Source organism: Ursus americanus, chromosome 30 (assembly GCF_024610735.1).
Source record: "Ursus americanus isolate L20-20 chromosome 30, mUrsAme1.1.p, whole genome shotgun sequence".
In the NCBI taxonomy this organism is placed as follows: Eukaryota; Metazoa; Chordata; class Mammalia; order Carnivora; family Ursidae; genus Ursus; species Ursus americanus.
Genome location: NC_142156.1, coordinates 24,340,315 through 24,358,103, shown reverse-complemented (window position 1 = coordinate 24,358,103; position 17,789 = coordinate 24,340,315). Strand labels below are relative to the sequence as shown.

The 17,789-nt window shown below is 48.7% G+C and overlaps 1 protein-coding gene across 3 annotated transcripts in view; it reads right to left on the bottom strand.

Moving 5' to 3' along the window:
- Window positions 1-17,789, bottom strand: part of LOC148107458 (uncharacterized) — a 62,559-nt gene that overhangs the window by 12,439 nt on the left and 32,331 nt on the right. Inside the window, exons 2-4 of one of the 3 annotated variants that reach the window (XR_015722344.1) lie at window positions 5,320-5,439; window positions 5,026-5,085; window positions 175-2,448 (exon numbers count right to left, since the gene is read on the bottom strand). Coding sequence is in view for 1 of the 3 variants with exons in the window: in XM_087857443.1 (XP_087713569.1) it covers window positions 5,026-5,085; window positions 5,320-5,439 (180 nt within the window). In the remaining 2 variants the exon portion in view is untranslated. Of the gene's footprint in view, window positions 1-174; window positions 5,086-5,319; window positions 5,440-17,789 lie in introns of those variants that run through there. The other 2 variants (XM_087857443.1, XR_015722343.1) reach the window with 2 other exon arrangements.

Sequence of the window (17,789 nt, the reverse complement as noted above, 5' to 3'; positions counted from 1 at the left end):
AAAATGAAGATACACGCCAGGAGCATCTGGGAGGCTCAGTCAGTTAAGCATTTGACTCTTGATTTTGGCTCAGGTCATGAGATCGAGCCCTGCATCAGGCTCTGCACTGGGTGTGGAGCCTGCTTGAGATTCTCCCTCTCCCTCTGCCCCTCAACCCCCCCCCACCAGCTCTCGTGCTCGCTCTCAAAAAAAGAAAGAAATATGTATCTATACACGCGCACATGCCAGGTAAGGGCAGACACGATTCGTGAGTTAGGGAGAAAATCCAACCCAGAACAGATATACCTGGGGACTTAGGGTGACACCCCTGATCATGGCTGACATGTCAGGGGAATAGAGAAGACAGTCCTTGTCAGGAAAGACACACTTGGAAGATAATGAGAACTCACCGGTCGCTGCGACACACCAGCATAATTAAGCAGACATCCAAAATTAGGACAGATAAACCTGAGGAATCAGTGAAAAGTTCCAGTTCAGAGTAAACATACCTGGAGAATTAGACATCTCAGGTCAGTGTAGGGACACCTGGGGAATTAGGGAGTTTTGTCAGTGTAGACCTACCTGGGATATTAATAGAATATTCTAGGTCAGAATAGATACAAATAGGGAGTTAAACATCCCAGGTGAGTGTAGACATACCAGGGTAGAGACAACCAGATCAGGGTTGACATATCTGGGGAAATAGGGAGTCATTCCGGGGAAGATGTACCGGAAATTAGAGTAGCATCCCCAGCCAGGACAGACACACCTTGGGTATTAAGGAAACGTCTCAAGTCAGTTTAGACACACCTGAGGAATTCGGGAGACATCCAAGGTTACTATGGAAACACCTGGGCAACTAGAGAGAATCCAAGTTTAGGACAGACACACGTGGTGACTAGAGGCAATCCCAGGTCAAAGAAGAAGCACCTTGTGAATTAGGGAGACATTCCAGGTCGTAATTCTCAAAAATGGGGAATTGGGGGACACTCCAGATCAGTGTAGACTCACCGAGGAACTTGGGAAATGTATGAAGTTCAAGTAGACAAACGGGGATCAGGGAGGAGCCCCAATGAAGTGCAGGGAACAGAGAGATCCTGGGTCAGAGGAGACATGCCTGGGGAATTAGAGGAATGTCCCCATCCCGTGAAGGAACACCTCAGGAGTTGGCAGACACCCAAAATCAGGGTAAACACACCTGAGGGATTAAGGAACTATCCGAGGTGAGTAGACGCACTGAGGCAATCATGGAAAGGTCCCAGGTCAGGGTAGACACACCTGAGGAATTGTGAGGGTAGATACACTTGTTGAATTAGGGGACATTCCGTATTACAGGGGAGATACCTGGTGAATAAGAAAGACATCCCAGATAAGACAAACACATAGGGACACCTCAAAGTCAGAGAAGACACCCTGGAAAATTATGGAGGCATTACATGTCAGTGTAGACACACCTAAGGAGTCCATGGAGACCCACCAGGCAAGGGAAACACCACTGGCAATTAGGTAGTATGCCAGGTCACAGCAGACCTCTGAAGAAAAAGGTATGCTTGCAAAATCAGTGAAGACATGACTAGGAAATTGGAGGTCATCTAAGGCCAGTGGAGACCCACCTGGAAAATGAATATAGACACACCTAGGTTAGTATGGAGGTCACCAGGGTCAAAGAAGACACACCTAGGGAAATAGACATCCTATGCGAGACAAAAGACATCTCCTGTGAGGAATTAGGGAGACATCACAATTCATAGAAGACACTCCTGGAGAAATAGAGTAAAATCCTGAGTAAAATAGTCACACCTGGTGAGACAGGGACACATCTCAGGTCAGCTTAGACTCCTTAGAGAATTAGGTATATATCCCAGTGCCACAACTGGGACACTGCTGAGAAGACCAACTCAGGGAAGACGCTCCTCAGGTCTGGGTGGATACCTCTGGAGAATGAGAGGGAGAGCCACGTAAGAGAAGTAAACCAGGGCACTTAGAGCGACACTGCAGGACAAGCTGGACGCACTGGGGACTAAGGACACATCCCAGATCCACGGTGTCAGTGTGGACATAGCCTGGGTATTAGGGTGCATCAGGTAGTAAAGACACACCTGAAGAAACGGAGACATCCCCAGAGTAGCACACCTGTGGAATCAGGGGACAATCCTAGGGAATCGGTGGGACGGCCCAAGTCACAGAAGACACCTGAGGACTCAGAGAATTCAGAGTTCAAAGTAGACACACAGCAGGGAATCAGGTAGACATTCCTGGGAGAGAAACACGGTGTCCCAAGTCAGTGCAGACACATTTGGGGAATTAGACCAATCAGGGTAGTCACACCTGTGGAGTTAGTAAGACACTGAGGGAAGTTTTGACATACCTGGGGAATCAGGGCGACATCACTGGTTAGCACAGACTCTCCTGGGGAAGTAGGGGGATATTCCAGTCAGAGTAAAAACACTTGGGGAAAGTTCAGACTTCCTAGGACAGAGTAAACACACGTGGAGAATTAGGGAGACATACCACGGAAAAGATGACACAGCTGGGAATTAATGAGACTTCCTGAGCCAGTGTAGACCCACCTGGGAAACTGAGTACATACCAGGCCAGAGCAGACCCACCTGGGGAATCAGACCTTAACTCAGAGTGGGCACACCTGGGGAATTAGAAGGTCACTCCATTTCGGTATAGATACGCTTGAGTTCTTAGGGTAAATCCCAGGTGAGAGTAGAGACACCTGGGGATTAGGGAGTCATCCTAGGCTGAGGAAGACACCCCTGGGGTATTAGAGATACGTCCCAGGTCAGGACGGACAAACAGGAAGAAAAAGAGAGACAACCCAAGCCAGAGTAAGGAGACAAACCATGTAAGAGCACGGGTTTACCCGGAAGTAGTAAGACACAGACCAGAGTAGACACACCTAGGAAATTATGAGGACATCACAGGTCGGTGCAGACATCTGCGGAATTATGGATATAGGCCAGGTCAAGATACACAGTCCTGGGGACAAGAAGACATGCCAACTCATAATAGACCCACATTAGATACAGGGAGACATCCCAGGTCGGGGTAGATACCTTGGGAAATAAGAGTATTTCAAGGTCAATGGAGATACATCGTGGGAATGACAGAGACGACCCAGGTTACAACAGACACAGCAGTGGATTAAAGGAGACATCTCTGGTCATGTAAGACACACCAGGGGAAACAGGAAAAAATCCCAGGTCAGTGCAGACTGTCCTGGGGAGTTAGGAGACACTCCAGGTCAGTGCAGACTGTCCTGGGGAGTTAGAAGACACTCCAGGTCAGTGGAGACACACCTGGAGATGTGAAGAGACATCCAAGGCCTGAGTAGAGACATATGGGGAATTAAGGAGACAGGCCAGGTAAGAATAGACATCATCTTTCAGTGTAGACATAGCAATGGAATTAGGGAAACATCATTAGGTCAGAGTAGACATATTAGTGTAATTAAAGAGACCACCAAGGTCAAGATCAACAAAATTGGGGAATTAGGAAGACATCACAGGTTAGAGTAGAAACACCTAGGAAGTAAAGTGACATCCCAGGTCAGAGTAGTCGCAGCTGCAGTCTTAGGCACATCCCAGGTCAGTGTAGGCAAAGCTGGGAAATTAGACACCCCAGGACAGTGCAGGCTCACCTGGGGGCAAAGGAAGACATATTTTTTTTTAAGATTTTATTTATTTATTCGACAGAGAGAGAGACAGCCAGCGAGAGAGGGAACACAGCAGGGGGAGTGGGAGAGGAAGAAGCAGGCTCACAGTGGAGGAGCCTGATGTGGGGCTCGATCCCACAATGCCGGGATCACGCCCTGAGCCGAAGGCAGATGCCCAACCGCTGTGCCACCCAGGCGCCCTACAAAGGAAGACATATGAAGTCTGCAGACACAACTGGGAATCAGGGAGACGACACCGGGCTACGGAGACAGCGCGGGGGGATTAAGGAGCCATCTAAGGTCACCGCAGATGCTCCTGGGAATTTACGGAGAAGTCCCAGGTGCACAGACCTGGGGAAATAAGATGAATAGGAGCAAAGAAGGTCCACTCAGGAATCAGACGTACGCCCTAGGTCACAGGACACGCATCTGGGAAATTATAAGAATTCTGAGTGCAGTCTCACCAGCAGAATTTGTGAAACATTCCAGCTGGGAGTAGACACACCTGGGGGCTGAGGAGAATCCCAAATCACGCTGAACGGACAGAGATATGAGACACTGAATGACACTGTGGACACACCAGGGAATTAGGGAGATATGCCAGGTAGTGCAGACACAACTGGGGCGTAAGGAAGACATGCCAGGTCACAGTAAACCTAGCTGATGCATATGCAGTTATTCCAGGTTTGCAAGGGACACCTGGGCAATTAGAGAGATATCCCAGGTAGTGTAGACAGACTTGAAGTGTTAGGGACACAACCCATGTCAGTGTATACAGAACTGTGGGAAGAAGACATCCCATGTCAGTGTGATATCTTGAGAAGCAGGGAGGCGTCTCAGTTCCGTGTAGACACAATCAGGGAGACATCCCAGGTTAGAGTGACCCTTGTGGAGGGCAAAGAAAGACCCCATGCCCGAATAGACACCCCCGGGGTATTAGTGAGATATGTAAGGACAGTATGAACCCACTTAGGAGATGCTGGAGACACCAAAGTCAGAGTAGACATCCATGGGAGATTAGAGGGTAGTTCCAGTGTAGACAAGCCTCCTTTATCACGGAGACATCTGAGGTAGTGGAGACACACGCGGGGACTTACGAAGGGAACCCATTTCGGTTTAGATACACTGGCACTACTGGCACTTACCCCACGTCGGCGTCGACTCCCGTGAGCATCTAGAGACCTCAGCTGGTCAGACTCTGTTACAGGGTCCGCACACCTAAGAGTTAGATATTAGATCTACCCCACACCAGCTTAGACACAGCTCGAGTATTAGGGAGATATTTCAGGTCAGATTAGAAAACCCAGGGGGCTAGGGACACACATGAGGTTTGAGTAGGAAAGAGCATTAGAATTACGGAGATACCTCTTGAGAAGACATACCTGGGTAATTGGGGAGACATCCCAATGTGGTGTAGACAACCGCAGTAAGTTTAGACACACCTGGGAATAAGGAGATACCCCAGGTCAGGGTAGACACTCTTGGGAAAGTAGACACCCAAGCCAGGGTAGACACACTTGAGATCCTGGGGAGCCATCCCAGATCAGGCCAGACACACCTTTACAAACAGAGAAAACCACCACCACCACCACCACGGTTAGAACAAAAACACCCGGGTTCTATCTTGGGTCCGAGACAGCACACCAGAGAAAACAGGCCCATCAGCAGAGGCTCACCTGAGGACTTAGGGAACCATCTGAGGTCCGTGAAACACAGCTGGGGAACAGGGCAACACCAGACTCGAGGATAAGAACACTGTGGATCTATGAAGATATACCACGTCAGAGTAGACATGCCTAGAAAACAAGGGGACATTCTGAGCAGTGTAGACATCTCTGGGAACCCTAGGTCGTCACTGACACACCTGGGGGTTTAAAGCAATCTCCCAGGTCAGTCTAGACACACAAGAGAATCAAGGAACCACCCCAAGTCAAGGTAGACACTCCTGGGGAATTAGAGAGACATTCTCCATCAGGGGAATTTGAGAAATGCCCACGTCAGAGAATACCTGGGCAACGAGGTACACATCCCACACTAGAGCGGACACAACTGGGGAGTTGTGGAGACAACCCAGACCACTGGACACGCTTGTGGGGGAACCAAGAGACGTCACAGGTCATACTAGACTCACTGGAGAGCCAGGGACACACCCAGGGTCAGAGTTAGACACAGCAGACACCCCTAGGGAGTCAGGGCTATAAATCTGGGAGCCAGTAGCCCACACGACGGGCAGGGAGAGACCGAAGAAAGCAGCAGACCCTCCGGGTTGGCGGGTTCAAGGGAACTGACAGTCAAGGCTGCTCTCAGGCAGCTGGAGACAAGTAGGTCTCCGCACCCACTTGCCAAACCCTGAAAGTTTACACAGAGGCCGACTGGGTTCGGCCCCCCACGGCAGCTACATGGCCTCCACACCACATCACCGGCCAAGGCTCTGTCCTCAACGCAGCTTCTGTGGGCAGAGCACAGAAGGCAAGTGGAAGGCACCTTCCAACGACGGGAGAGGGCGAGGAGCCTCCGATCGCCCAGATCAAGCTCGCGCATCAGCGCCGGTCACATACTCTTGGTGGCCTTCTCCACCAACAGTTCGGGTCGCGGTAGACACATTTTGGGGAAAAGAGACCTCTCGTGGCCGTGTATGCAACAACTGGGAAACAAAGTCATGCCAGGTGAGAAGATGCCCCTGGTGATTTGAGGAGACGTATGACGCCAGAGTCCACACACCTAGGGAATGAGGAAGACATCCCAAGGGAAGTGACACGCCGGGGCTTTTAGGGACACATCCAGGTCACTGAGTCGTACCTAGGGATTTGGGGAGACCTCACTGGTCAAAGTACACACACCTTGGAAATAAAGGCAAAAATCCCAGGCCAGCGTAGCGTGATTAGGGAAGCATCCCAGGCCGGACACGACACTTGTGAGGAATGAGGGAGCAGACGCGGCCTGGGCCTGGAGGAGACATGCCAGGTAAAGCTGGAAATGTCCCACGTGTGAGGAGACGTCCTTGGGGTGTTATGGAAACACCACAGTCGGCGACGACACACTGCGGATAAGGGAGGCGTTCTGTGTCGGTGTAGACACGCCGAAGGCATCTGGGAGGGAGGCCTCCCGATCCGAGCAGACACACCTGGGGAATCAGGGAGACTTCCCGGGTACAGGTAGGTACACGGGGGACTGGGCGACAGCCTAGGCGAGGGCGGACGTCCCTGGGGAATCAGGGGGACAGGCCAGGGGAGACACACCTGAGGACTCCAGGAGACACCCAGGAGATGGCAGACCTACCCACGTATCAGGGAGTGTCCCCTGCTCAGAGTAGACACATCTGGGGAGTCAGGGGGACATCATCGGTTAGTTTAGACAAGTGGAGAATTAGGGAGACATCCAAAATCAGGACAGAAACCTCTGGCCGTTACAGGGACCAGCTCGGAGCAGCAGCGCAGGGGACAGGGCAGATCTACACGGCCGGTGTGGACAGACCCAGGGAATTAGACATCCCAAGTCAGGGACAAGAGGAAACGCCCCTAGGAAGTTAGGAAGATACCCCAGGCCAGTGTAGACACCCTTGTTTGGATCCTTCCTGCCCCGCTGCTTGTGCAGTTTAGGGTTTAAGTTCCCCTCAGGCCGGGTTTTCAGGGAAACACCTGCAAGTCTGTAATGGCGGGGGATCTAACCTCAAAACACTGACACAGCGAAAGCTTGGGGGAGACAAATACCTCTTCGCCTCCTTCATTCACGGCACGATGTGTGCTTGTCATGGAAACAGGTGGGGACAAAAGTCCTGAAAAGCTTCGAGAAGATAATTTTATAAGTTTGGACTCTTGGCTGTACCTGATTCTTGCTGACTTAGGAAAGCAGGGCTCTTTTTTTGTTTTTCCTGGGCTTGACCGCTTGGAAAGGCTGAGCGCGGACAGCGCGGACACGAGCACGGCCGCAGTCAGGGCCCCGCAGCGCCCGAGGCCCCCGGGCTCCACCTCCGCAGCCGCAGCCCTCGCCAGGGCTCATGTAGCAGCACCGAAAGGCCCAGACTCAGACCACCGTTAGGGACAGCAGGCCAGTTCTCCAAACAAGCCGTCCCCAGTCCCCTCGTGGTACATGCCACAAAGCGCTCACATGAGACGTTCGGCCAAATCCGGGCTGGGGGGCAGGCGTCCCCGCGGAAGTAACGTCTCATCCCAGACGGAGACTGAACGTCAGCTGAACCGGAGAGCGACAGAGGCGGGCGCTGCAGGCACGGGGCTCGGGCACGGGGCTCTGACTGCAGGTCTGGGCGGGGAAGGTGCGGGGCAAGCCGGGGGCACCTTGACGGTGTGTTTTGTGTTTTGTGTTTTGTTTGGGGGGGCTGCCCTTTTTTTTATTATGTTATGTTAGTCACCATACAGTACATCCCTGGTTTCTGATGTAAAGTTCGATGATTCATTAGTTGCGTATAACACCCAGTGCACCATGCAATACGTGCCCTCCTTACTACCCATCACCAGCCCATCCCATTCCCCCACCCCCCTCCCCTCTGAAGCTCTCAGTTTTTTTCCCAGCGTCCATAGTCTCTCATGCTTCATTCCCCCTTCTTTTTTTTTTTTTTTTATAATGATTTTTTATTATATTATGTTAGTCACCATACAGTACATCCCCGGTTTTCGATGTAAGGCTGGATGATTCATTAGTTGTGTATAACACCCAGTGCACCATGCAATATGTGCCCTCCTTACTACCCATCACCAGCCCATCCCATTCCCCCACCCCCCTCCCCTCTGAAGCCCTCAGTTTGTTTCTCAGAGTCCATAGTCTCTCATGCTTCCTTCCCCCTTCTGATTACCCCCCCTTCTTTATCCCTTTCTCCCCCTACCGATCTCCCTGCTATTTCTTATGTTCCATAAATGAGTGAAACCATAGGATAATTGTCTTTCTCTGCTTGACTTAGTTCACTCAGCACAATCCTCTCCAGTTCCATCCATCTTGAGGTTTTATAAGGCAGGGCAGCTACGAAGGGTCAGGGAAACGTGTCAGCAGGACACAGGAACCGGCGCGATGGGGCTCTCACTGGACAGGGTGGGTTAATTCAAACATCAAAAGGATAATGACTTTAATGGACTAAAAGTCTTTGCACATATAAAATTCTAGCCTAAAAATCAGAAATGAATGTGTGGGCTTTGCTACTTCCCTGCAGGGACAAAAGGACCGAGAGACAGCACCACGAACAGCTACATCCCGACAACCAGACACCCTGCATGAAGGGGACAACTTTCTAGAACACGCAAACCACACGGACTCAAGAGGAAATAGGAAATCTGACGAGACCGGCAACGAGGGAAGAGACTGAATCCGCGACGAATACGTCTGGGAAAAGGCTCAGGACCACAGGGCTTCCCTGTGAACACACGACATGTTAGGAAGTGGCTGCGGTGCCCGCTGACCTGCTCACGGACGACCTAGCAGCTGCGCCCGGCGCCTGCTGCACGGGTGTCTGCACTTCCGACGTCAGCCGCCCGGTCTCTTACCCCCGCCTCCCCCCTCCCTCCGCCAAAGCCCAGGAACCGGCCCGGCCTCCGCGGCTGCGCGTGCGCTCGGGGCAGCCTGCGCGTCGTGCACGGGCACCTGCCAACCCGAGGCCTGCGCCGGCCTCCGGGGAGACTGTGCAGCCACAGGGGCGCGTACCAACGGCGGGGGCCCGCAGCTCCCGGCGCACCCACGGTTAATTCCTGGCACTTGCTGCACACTTGGCCCCCAGCCAGTAGTTCGCGTCTGCACCTGGTCCCAACACCACACACGCCCAGCTGTGCCCACGGCCGGCGTCCACACCACCGCTCCAGCCAGCACCGCCTTCGCCCTGGGCCCAGCGGATGCACCCCGAGGCGGTGCTGAGGACCTACAGGCCTTATGGCATCGGTGACACCCCCCAGCAATGCTCTCCGAGAATCGCGCAGCTGTCGAGCTGTGGACCCCGGTGACGCACACGCCGCTCTGGAGTCCGGGCCACCACACTCCCGCACTGGCGCCTGACAGCCCGAGACCCAGGGTCACGGCACGTCCCGCGTGCTCCTGTCTGCACGTGACGGTCTCCCCTCACTGAAGTCCGTCGTAAAGTCTGGAGCACTGACGGCTTCTTGAAACAGAGATGCCGGGGAGGCCACGGCGGCGATGGGGGAGCAGGGAACACGGCTCCCGACGGAGAACACGCAACTTGCCCCGAAGACGCAGAGACCCAGAAACTGCCCGACAAAGTCACAGTAATTGTTCCGCAGATGCTCAGAGAGCTACAAGAGAAGACGGATACGTTATACGATGAAATCAGGAAACCAACACGAGGTCGAAGTAAGAAGTTCAACAAAGAAATAAAAAACATTAATAAAAAGGACCAAACAGAAAACTCGGAGCTGCAGAATACCATGACTGAAGTGAAGAATAAGGAGCTTCGAAATCATCTGGACCAAGCAGAAGAAAACATCCGTGAGCTCAGAAACAGGCTACCTCACCCAGCAATGCCGTCCTTCGGAAAGGAAGGCAAGACAGACCTTGCCCAACAAACAAGCTCTGGGGCGCCATCCTCACAAGCTGCTGACGAGAAATGCGGAAAGGAGCTTGTCGGACGGAACAAAACAACGCTAAGCAGTGACGTGGAAGATAGGAAAGAGGAACCGCACAGCGGCAGAGGCAAGGCTAGTCAGACCTGGATACGCCAGTGAAGCAACGTGGCGCTGCGTGCTTCCACCGAATTCTGGCACGAGGGCCGAGAACACAAGTATTAAAAACAGCTACAGCTACAGCTACAATGATGTGTTAGGAGATACACAACATGAAAAGATAAAGCGTGACATCAGAAACATAAAATGCAGGGGAAGGGGTACTAAGGTAGAGTTTTTGTACACGGCCGATGTTGTCATCCACACACAATAGACCTACATCTGTAAGATGTATCGCACAGGCCCCAGGGTGGCCACAAAGCGCACACACGTGAGAGCAGCCACACACAAGATAAAGAGAAGGGACGGGCGCCTGGGGGGCTCAGTCATCAAGCATCTGCCTTCGGCTCAGGTCATGATCTAAGGGTCCTGGGACCGAGCCCCGAGTCGGGCCCCCTGCTCAGCGGGGATCTGCTTCTCCCTCTCCCTCTGCCCCTCTCCCCCCGCTCGTTCTCTCTCAAATAAATATTTTTTAAAAAAGTAAATGGATTAAATTTTCTCATCAAAATGTGCGGAGTGACTATATGGATTTTTTTTTTTAAATACCCAACTATGCTGCCTGTAAGGGACTCACTTCAACTTCCAGGACACACACAGGCTCAAATGAAAGGGATAGAAAATACAGTCCACACAAATGGAAACCAAACGAGAGCAGAGATGGCTCTACTTTTATGAGACAAAATAAATTTTAAGTCCAAAACAGTAACAAGAAACAAAGAAGGTCATTAAATAATGATAAAGGAGTCAATTCATCAAGGGGATATAACAATTATAAATATATATGCACCAAATACCCGAGTGCCTATTTACATAAGTACTCACAGATCTGAAGGGAGTAATAGAAACAATATAATAACAGTAGGGGCTCATATACCACTTTCAACAATGGCTAGATTATCCAGAGAGCCAATCAGTAAGGAAACACTGGACTTGAACTATACTTCAGAACAACAGCGGAATGCACATCTCCTCAAACATACACAGAACGTTCTCCAGGGTAGATCATATGTCAGGTCACAAAATAAGTCTCAGTACGTTTTAAAAGACTGAAATTGTAACAAGTACCTTCCCTGACCACAGGACGTGGATCTGCACAGCAACAACAAAAGGAAAACCAGGAAATTTATAAATATGTGGAAATGAAACAACAATGAAATCAAAAGGGAGATCAAAAAATATACTGGAGCAAAAATGGAAACACAACATATCAAAATGTATGGGATACAGCAAAAGCAATGCTAAGAAGGAATTTATAGATATAAAACCCTGCATTAAGAAAAAAGAAAGATCTTAGATAAATATATACCTCAAGGAACTAGAAAAGAATAGCCACACACGAAAGAATGAAACTGGACCCCTATCTTACCACTCTCACAAAAATTAACTTAAAATGGACTTAGGACTTAAATATAATATCTAAAACCATAAAACGCTTAAGAGAAAACATGGGAAAAGCTCCTTGACACAGGTCTTGGCCATGATTTTTTGGAATAATACTAACAGCACAATCAACAAAAGCAATGATCAAGGAGTAGGACTACACCAAACTGAAAAGCTTCTGCACAGCAAACGGAACCATCTACAAAATAAAAGGCAACCTATAGGGTGGAAGAAAATATTGTGAACCATGTATCTGATAAGTTAGTATCAAAATGTACAAGGAACTCATACATCTCAGTAGCTAAAAAATAAATAAATATGATTTTTAAAATGGGCAGAGGACTTGAACATTCCTCCAAAGATGACGTCTAAAAAGGTAACAAGGACATGAAAAGTTGTTCAATAGCACGAATTATCAGTAATGATACTAAGCAAAACTATAATGAAATATCACCTATTATCAAAAAGAAAAGAGAGGGGGTGCCTGGGTGGCTCAGTTGGTTAAGCATCTGCTTCAGCTCACGTCATGACCTCAGGGTCCTGGGATCGAGCCCCGGCTTCGGGCTCCTTGGCAGTGAAGAGCCAGCTTCTCCTCTCCCTCTCCCACTTCCTCTGCCTGCTCCTCCCCCTGCTTGTGCTCTCTCTCTGTTAAGTGAATAAATAAAATCTTAAAAAAAAAAAAAAAAAGACAAGAGAGAACAAATGGCAAAGATAGGGAGAAAAGGGAACTCTTTCTTGTGTCCTGTTGGTGGGAATGTAAATTGGAACCACCGCTATGGAAAACAGTACAGAGGCTCCTCAAAAAACTAAAACATACAAGTACATAATAGTCCCAGCAATGCCAGTTCTGGGCATGTATTTGAAAACCATGAAATCACTATCTTGGAGTGATATGTGCAACCCCTGTTCACTGCAGCCTTGCTCACAACAGCCAAGTCACGGAAACAACCTGAGTGCCCACGGATGGATGACTGGACGAAGAAAATGTAGTAGGAACATACAATGGAATATTATTCACTAAAAAAGGAAATCTTGCCGTTTGCGACAAGATGGACAGACCCAGAGGGCATTACGGTCAGTGAAGTCGGTCAAGTATTCTGTGATCTCACTTATCTGCAGAATCTTAAACATCAAACTCATACTATACACAAATACGGAGAACGGTGGTTGCCAGGGTCTGAGAGTGAGAGAACTGGGAAGACACTGACCAGAAGGCACAAACTTGCAATTGCAAGAAGAGTAAATTCCTGAGAACCAATGTACAGCACGTGACTAACGGTAACAAGGCTGTGTCGTGTACTTGAAAGTTGCTATGATGGTAGAGCTTTAATGTGCTCACCATAAGAACAGTCGCAAAAGGAAAACTAAAGAGGCGAAGGATGTGTAAACAACTAACCTTTCTCGACACGTACGCATGTCACATGATCACACTGTACACCTGGAACTTACACAATGTTATAGTCAGTTAAAGCTCAATTAAACTGGGGGATTACAGGCCAAAATCCCTTACAAATACAGATGTAAAAATCCTCAAAAAATACTATAAAGCCTAAACAGGACCCCACGACCAAGTGGTATTTATCACAGGAATGCAAGGATGGTTAAACATACAAAAATCAGTCAATGTAATACAGATATTCATTGGAATTTAGAAATCATGATCCTAGCCATCAAAGCAGAGAATCATTTGGCATATTATTTTATTTGTAAAGATTTTACTTATTTATTTGAGCTAGAGAGCATGCACCACACACAGTGGGAGAGGGGCAGCGAGAGGGGGAGAAGCAGGCTCCCCGCCAAGCAGGGAGCCCAATGTGGGGCTCAATCCCAGGACCCTGAGATCATGACCTGAGCTGAAGGCAGGCGCTTAAGCACCTGAGCCACCCAGGCGCCCCCATTTGACATATTCTACTGCCTTTCATGATTAAAAAATTCAAGAAACTATGAATGGAAGGAAACATCCTCAATGTGATCAAAGGCATTAAAAAAACAACTATTCCATTTATATCAGATACTAGAGTAGTAATACTCATAGAGACAAAAAATAGAATGATGACTGCCATGGGCTGGGGAAGGAGTCATAGGGAGTTGTTGTTTATAGAGAGATTCAGTTTTGCAAGATGAAAAGAGGTCTGCAGATGGATGCTGGTAATAACAATATGAATGTACTTAATATCACTGAATTGTATACTTAAAATTATGACGATGGGGGTGCCTGGGTGGCTCAGTAGGTTAAGCATTTACCTTCAGCTCAGGTCATGATCCCAGGGTCCTGGGATCGAGTCCCACATTGGGCTCCCTGCTCAGTGGGGAGCCTGTTTCTCCCTCTTTCTCTGCTGCTCCCCTGCTTGTGCTCTCTTGCTGTCAAATAAATAAATGAACAAATTTTATTTTTATTTATTTGTCAGAGAGAGAGAGCACAAGCAGGGGGAGCAGCAGAGGGAGAAGCAGGCTCCCCTCTAAGCAGGGAGCCCGATGTGGGACTTGATCCCAGGACTCCAGGATCATGACCTGAGCTGAAGGCAGATGCTTAACTGACTGAGCCACCCAGGTGTCCCAATAAATTAAAATCTTTTTAAAAATTACTAAAACAGTAAATTTTATGGTATGTGCATTTAACCATAATTTAAAATACCAATTTTTTTTATGCTATGGCTAACATCCTACTCAATGTCACACTCAATGGTTAAAGACTAAAAGTCTGGGGGTGCCTGGGTGGCTCAGTCGTTAAGCGTCTGCCTTCGGCTCAGGGCGTGATCCCGGCGTTCTGGGATCGAGCCCCACATCAGGCTCTTCTGCTATGAGCCTGCTTCTTCCTCTCCCACTCCCCCTGCTTGTGTTCCCTCTCTCGCTGGCTGTCTCTATCTCTGTAGAATAAATAAATAAAATCTTTAAAAAAAATAAAAAAGACTAGAAGTTTCCCCACTAAGTTCAGGAACAAGACAAGGATGCCTGTTTGGGCCACTTCTATCCAACGCTCTACTGGAATTGCTAATCAGGAAAAAAAATAGTGAAGAAAAAGCAATTAAAAACATACAAATTGGAAATGAAGAAGGAAAGTTTTTTCTGCTTACAGATGATCTGATCTTATAGACAGAAAATCGTACAGAACACACACACACAAACTGTCAGTTAATGAAAGCTGCAGCACTTGCAGGAGGCTAGACCAACACCAAAATCAGCTGTATTTTCATACCCTAGTTATCAGTTATTTAAAAATTAAGAACATTATTCCACTTATAATACCATCAAAATAATAAAATACATGGGAATACATTTCATCGAGGAAGTGCAAGATTTGTATGCTGAAAACACAAAACATGGCTGAAGGAAATTTTGAAAGACCTAAATAAATGGAAATACATCTTGTGTTCATTGAAGATTTAACATTGTTGAGTCAAAACTATCCAAAGCAATCTATGGATTTAATGCAATCTTTACTAAAAGCCCAAAGGCCTTTTATGGCAAAAATAAACCACATCTTAAAATGCATGTGGAATTGCAAGTTATCCCAAACACCAGAAAACAATCTTGAAAAACAACTAAGTTGGAGGACTCACACTTCGCTCTTTCGAAACCTGTACAAAGCCGCGGTAATCAAGAGTGTGGTATTAGCACAACGACGGACAAACGAGACAGGACTGAGAGTCCTGAATGAACCCGTATCATCAGCGGGCAGTAGGTTTTGGACAAAGGTCCCGGGTCCATTCTCCAGGAAAACAACAGCGTCTTCAACAAATGGCACTGGAGGGGCGCCTGGGTGGCACAGCGGTTAAGCGTCTGCCTTCGGCTCAGGGCGTGATCTCGGCGTTATGGGATCGAGCCCCACATCAGGCTCCTCAGCTGAAAGCCTGCTTCTTCCTCTCCCACTCCCCCTGCTTGTGTTCCCTCTCTCGCTGGCTGTCTCTATCTCTGTCAAATAAATAAATAAAATCTTTAAAAAAAAATGGCGCAGGAACAACTGGATAGCCATATGTAACAGGAATGAAGTTGGAACGCTATCCGACATACAAAAATTAACCAAAATGGATCAAAGACCTAATTTTAAGAGCGAAACCATCTATTCCTCTGGAGAAAACCTAGGGGTAAATCTTTGTGACCTCAGATTTGAAAATGAATTCTTTGATACGACACCAAAAAGCACAGGCGACAAAAGAAAAAACTAAACTGAAAACTCTTACGCGTGAAAACACACGATGGTGAACGATGGCGGTAGTGCGCACGCGTCATAAGTCTGGTGAGGGTCGAGTGTCCAGAGTATACTAAGAACTCTTACATCTCGACAACAAAAGATGAACAACCCAATTAAAAACTGGGCAAATGACTTGAGTCGACATTTCTCCACAGAAGCTGCACGATGGCCGACAAGCGCCAGAGGTCCTCGGCACCCGGAGCCTTCAGGAAGGACAAACCACGCACAGCGAAGGCCCAGCGCGCGCCCGGGCACACGCCCACGGTAGTCATCTTGAAAACAGAAAATAACCACGTGGGCGAAGGTGTGAACCAAGTGGGGACCTCAGATGCTGCCGGCAGGAACGGAGGACGGCACAGCCGCGGTGGGAGACGCCGCGCAGTTCCCCAAGAAGATAAACGCAGAGTCGCCAAACGACCCAGCAATTCCACTCTGATACTTGTACGTGAGTATTCACAGCAACACGCCCCCCACAGCCCAAGTCCGAAGACAACTCCGAACCTTGTCAGCCGATGACTGGAGTCACAGGGGGTCCGTCCACACGATGGGGTATTTACTGCTCAGCCATGACGGTGAATCGAGCGCTAAGGCACGCGACGCCGTGGATGAAACTTGAACACGTTATCCTGAAAGAAGTCAGAAATGTAGAGCGATGGAAAGCCGACCGTCACTGCCAGGGAGGGGCACAGCCCGGTCAATGTCCTAAGTGCCTCTGAATTGTACACCTTAAATTGCTTAATTTTACGTTATAGAATTTCACCTCAATTAAAATAAAAACCATGAGCAAACGATGGAGGCAGGGCTGAGAGAGAAAAACATGCAGAAGTCTGTGCTCCCCGCAGGTTGCTAGGATGCCCGCTCCGCGCTCTGAAAACTGATGGAGAAGAAAACGAGGCATCGACCGCCTTCACAGCACGAACTGCGCCTCCTGGTAAATCCACGGTCCTTGCGCACGTGCAGCCGCTGTTCCGAAGAGAGGAGCTCAGGAAACAATTCCCGAGAAAACGAGAGAATTAGAAGTTTCAGCAGCTGATTGAAACACCGTTTTTTTTTTTGTTTTGTTTTTTGTTTTTATATTATGTTAGTCACCATACAGTACATCCCCGGTTTCCGATGTAAGGCTCGATGATTCATTACTTGCGTATAACACCCAGTGCACCATGCAATACGTGCCCTCCTTACTACCCATCACCGGTCTATCCCATTCCCCACCCCCCTCCCCTCTGAAGCCCTCAGTTTGTTTCTCATAGTCCATAGTCTCTCATGCTTCATTCCCCCTTCTGATTACCCCCCCTTTCTTTATCCCTTTCTTCTCCTACCGATCATCCTAGTTCTTATGTTCCATAGATGAGAGAAATCTTATGATAGTTGTCTTTCTCTGCTTGACTTATTTCACTTAGCATTATCTCCTCCAGTGCCGTCCATGTTGTAGCAAATGTTGAGAACTCGTTCTTTCTGATAGCTGAGTAATATTCCATTGTATATATGGACCACAGCTTCTTAATCCAGTCATCTGTCGAAGGGCATCTCGGCTCCTTCCACAATTTAGCTATTGTGGACAATGCTGCTATGAACATTGGGGTGCATATGGTCCTTCTCTTCACTACGTCTGTATCTTTGGGGTAAATACCCAGTAGTGCAATGGCTGGATCATAGGGTAGCTCAATTTTTAACTTTTTAAGGGACCTCCACACTGTTTTCCAGAGTGGCTGTACCAACTTGCATTCCCACCAACAATGTAGGAGGGATCCCCTTTCTCCACATCTTCTCCAGCAATTGTTATTTCTTGCCTTGTCAAGAAACACCGGTTCTGATCGTTTCAGCGAACGTTGACGCCATGAGGTGGAAGACGGGCGGTGGGAATCCCACCATGGGAGCAGATTGTCACCGCCTGAAATCA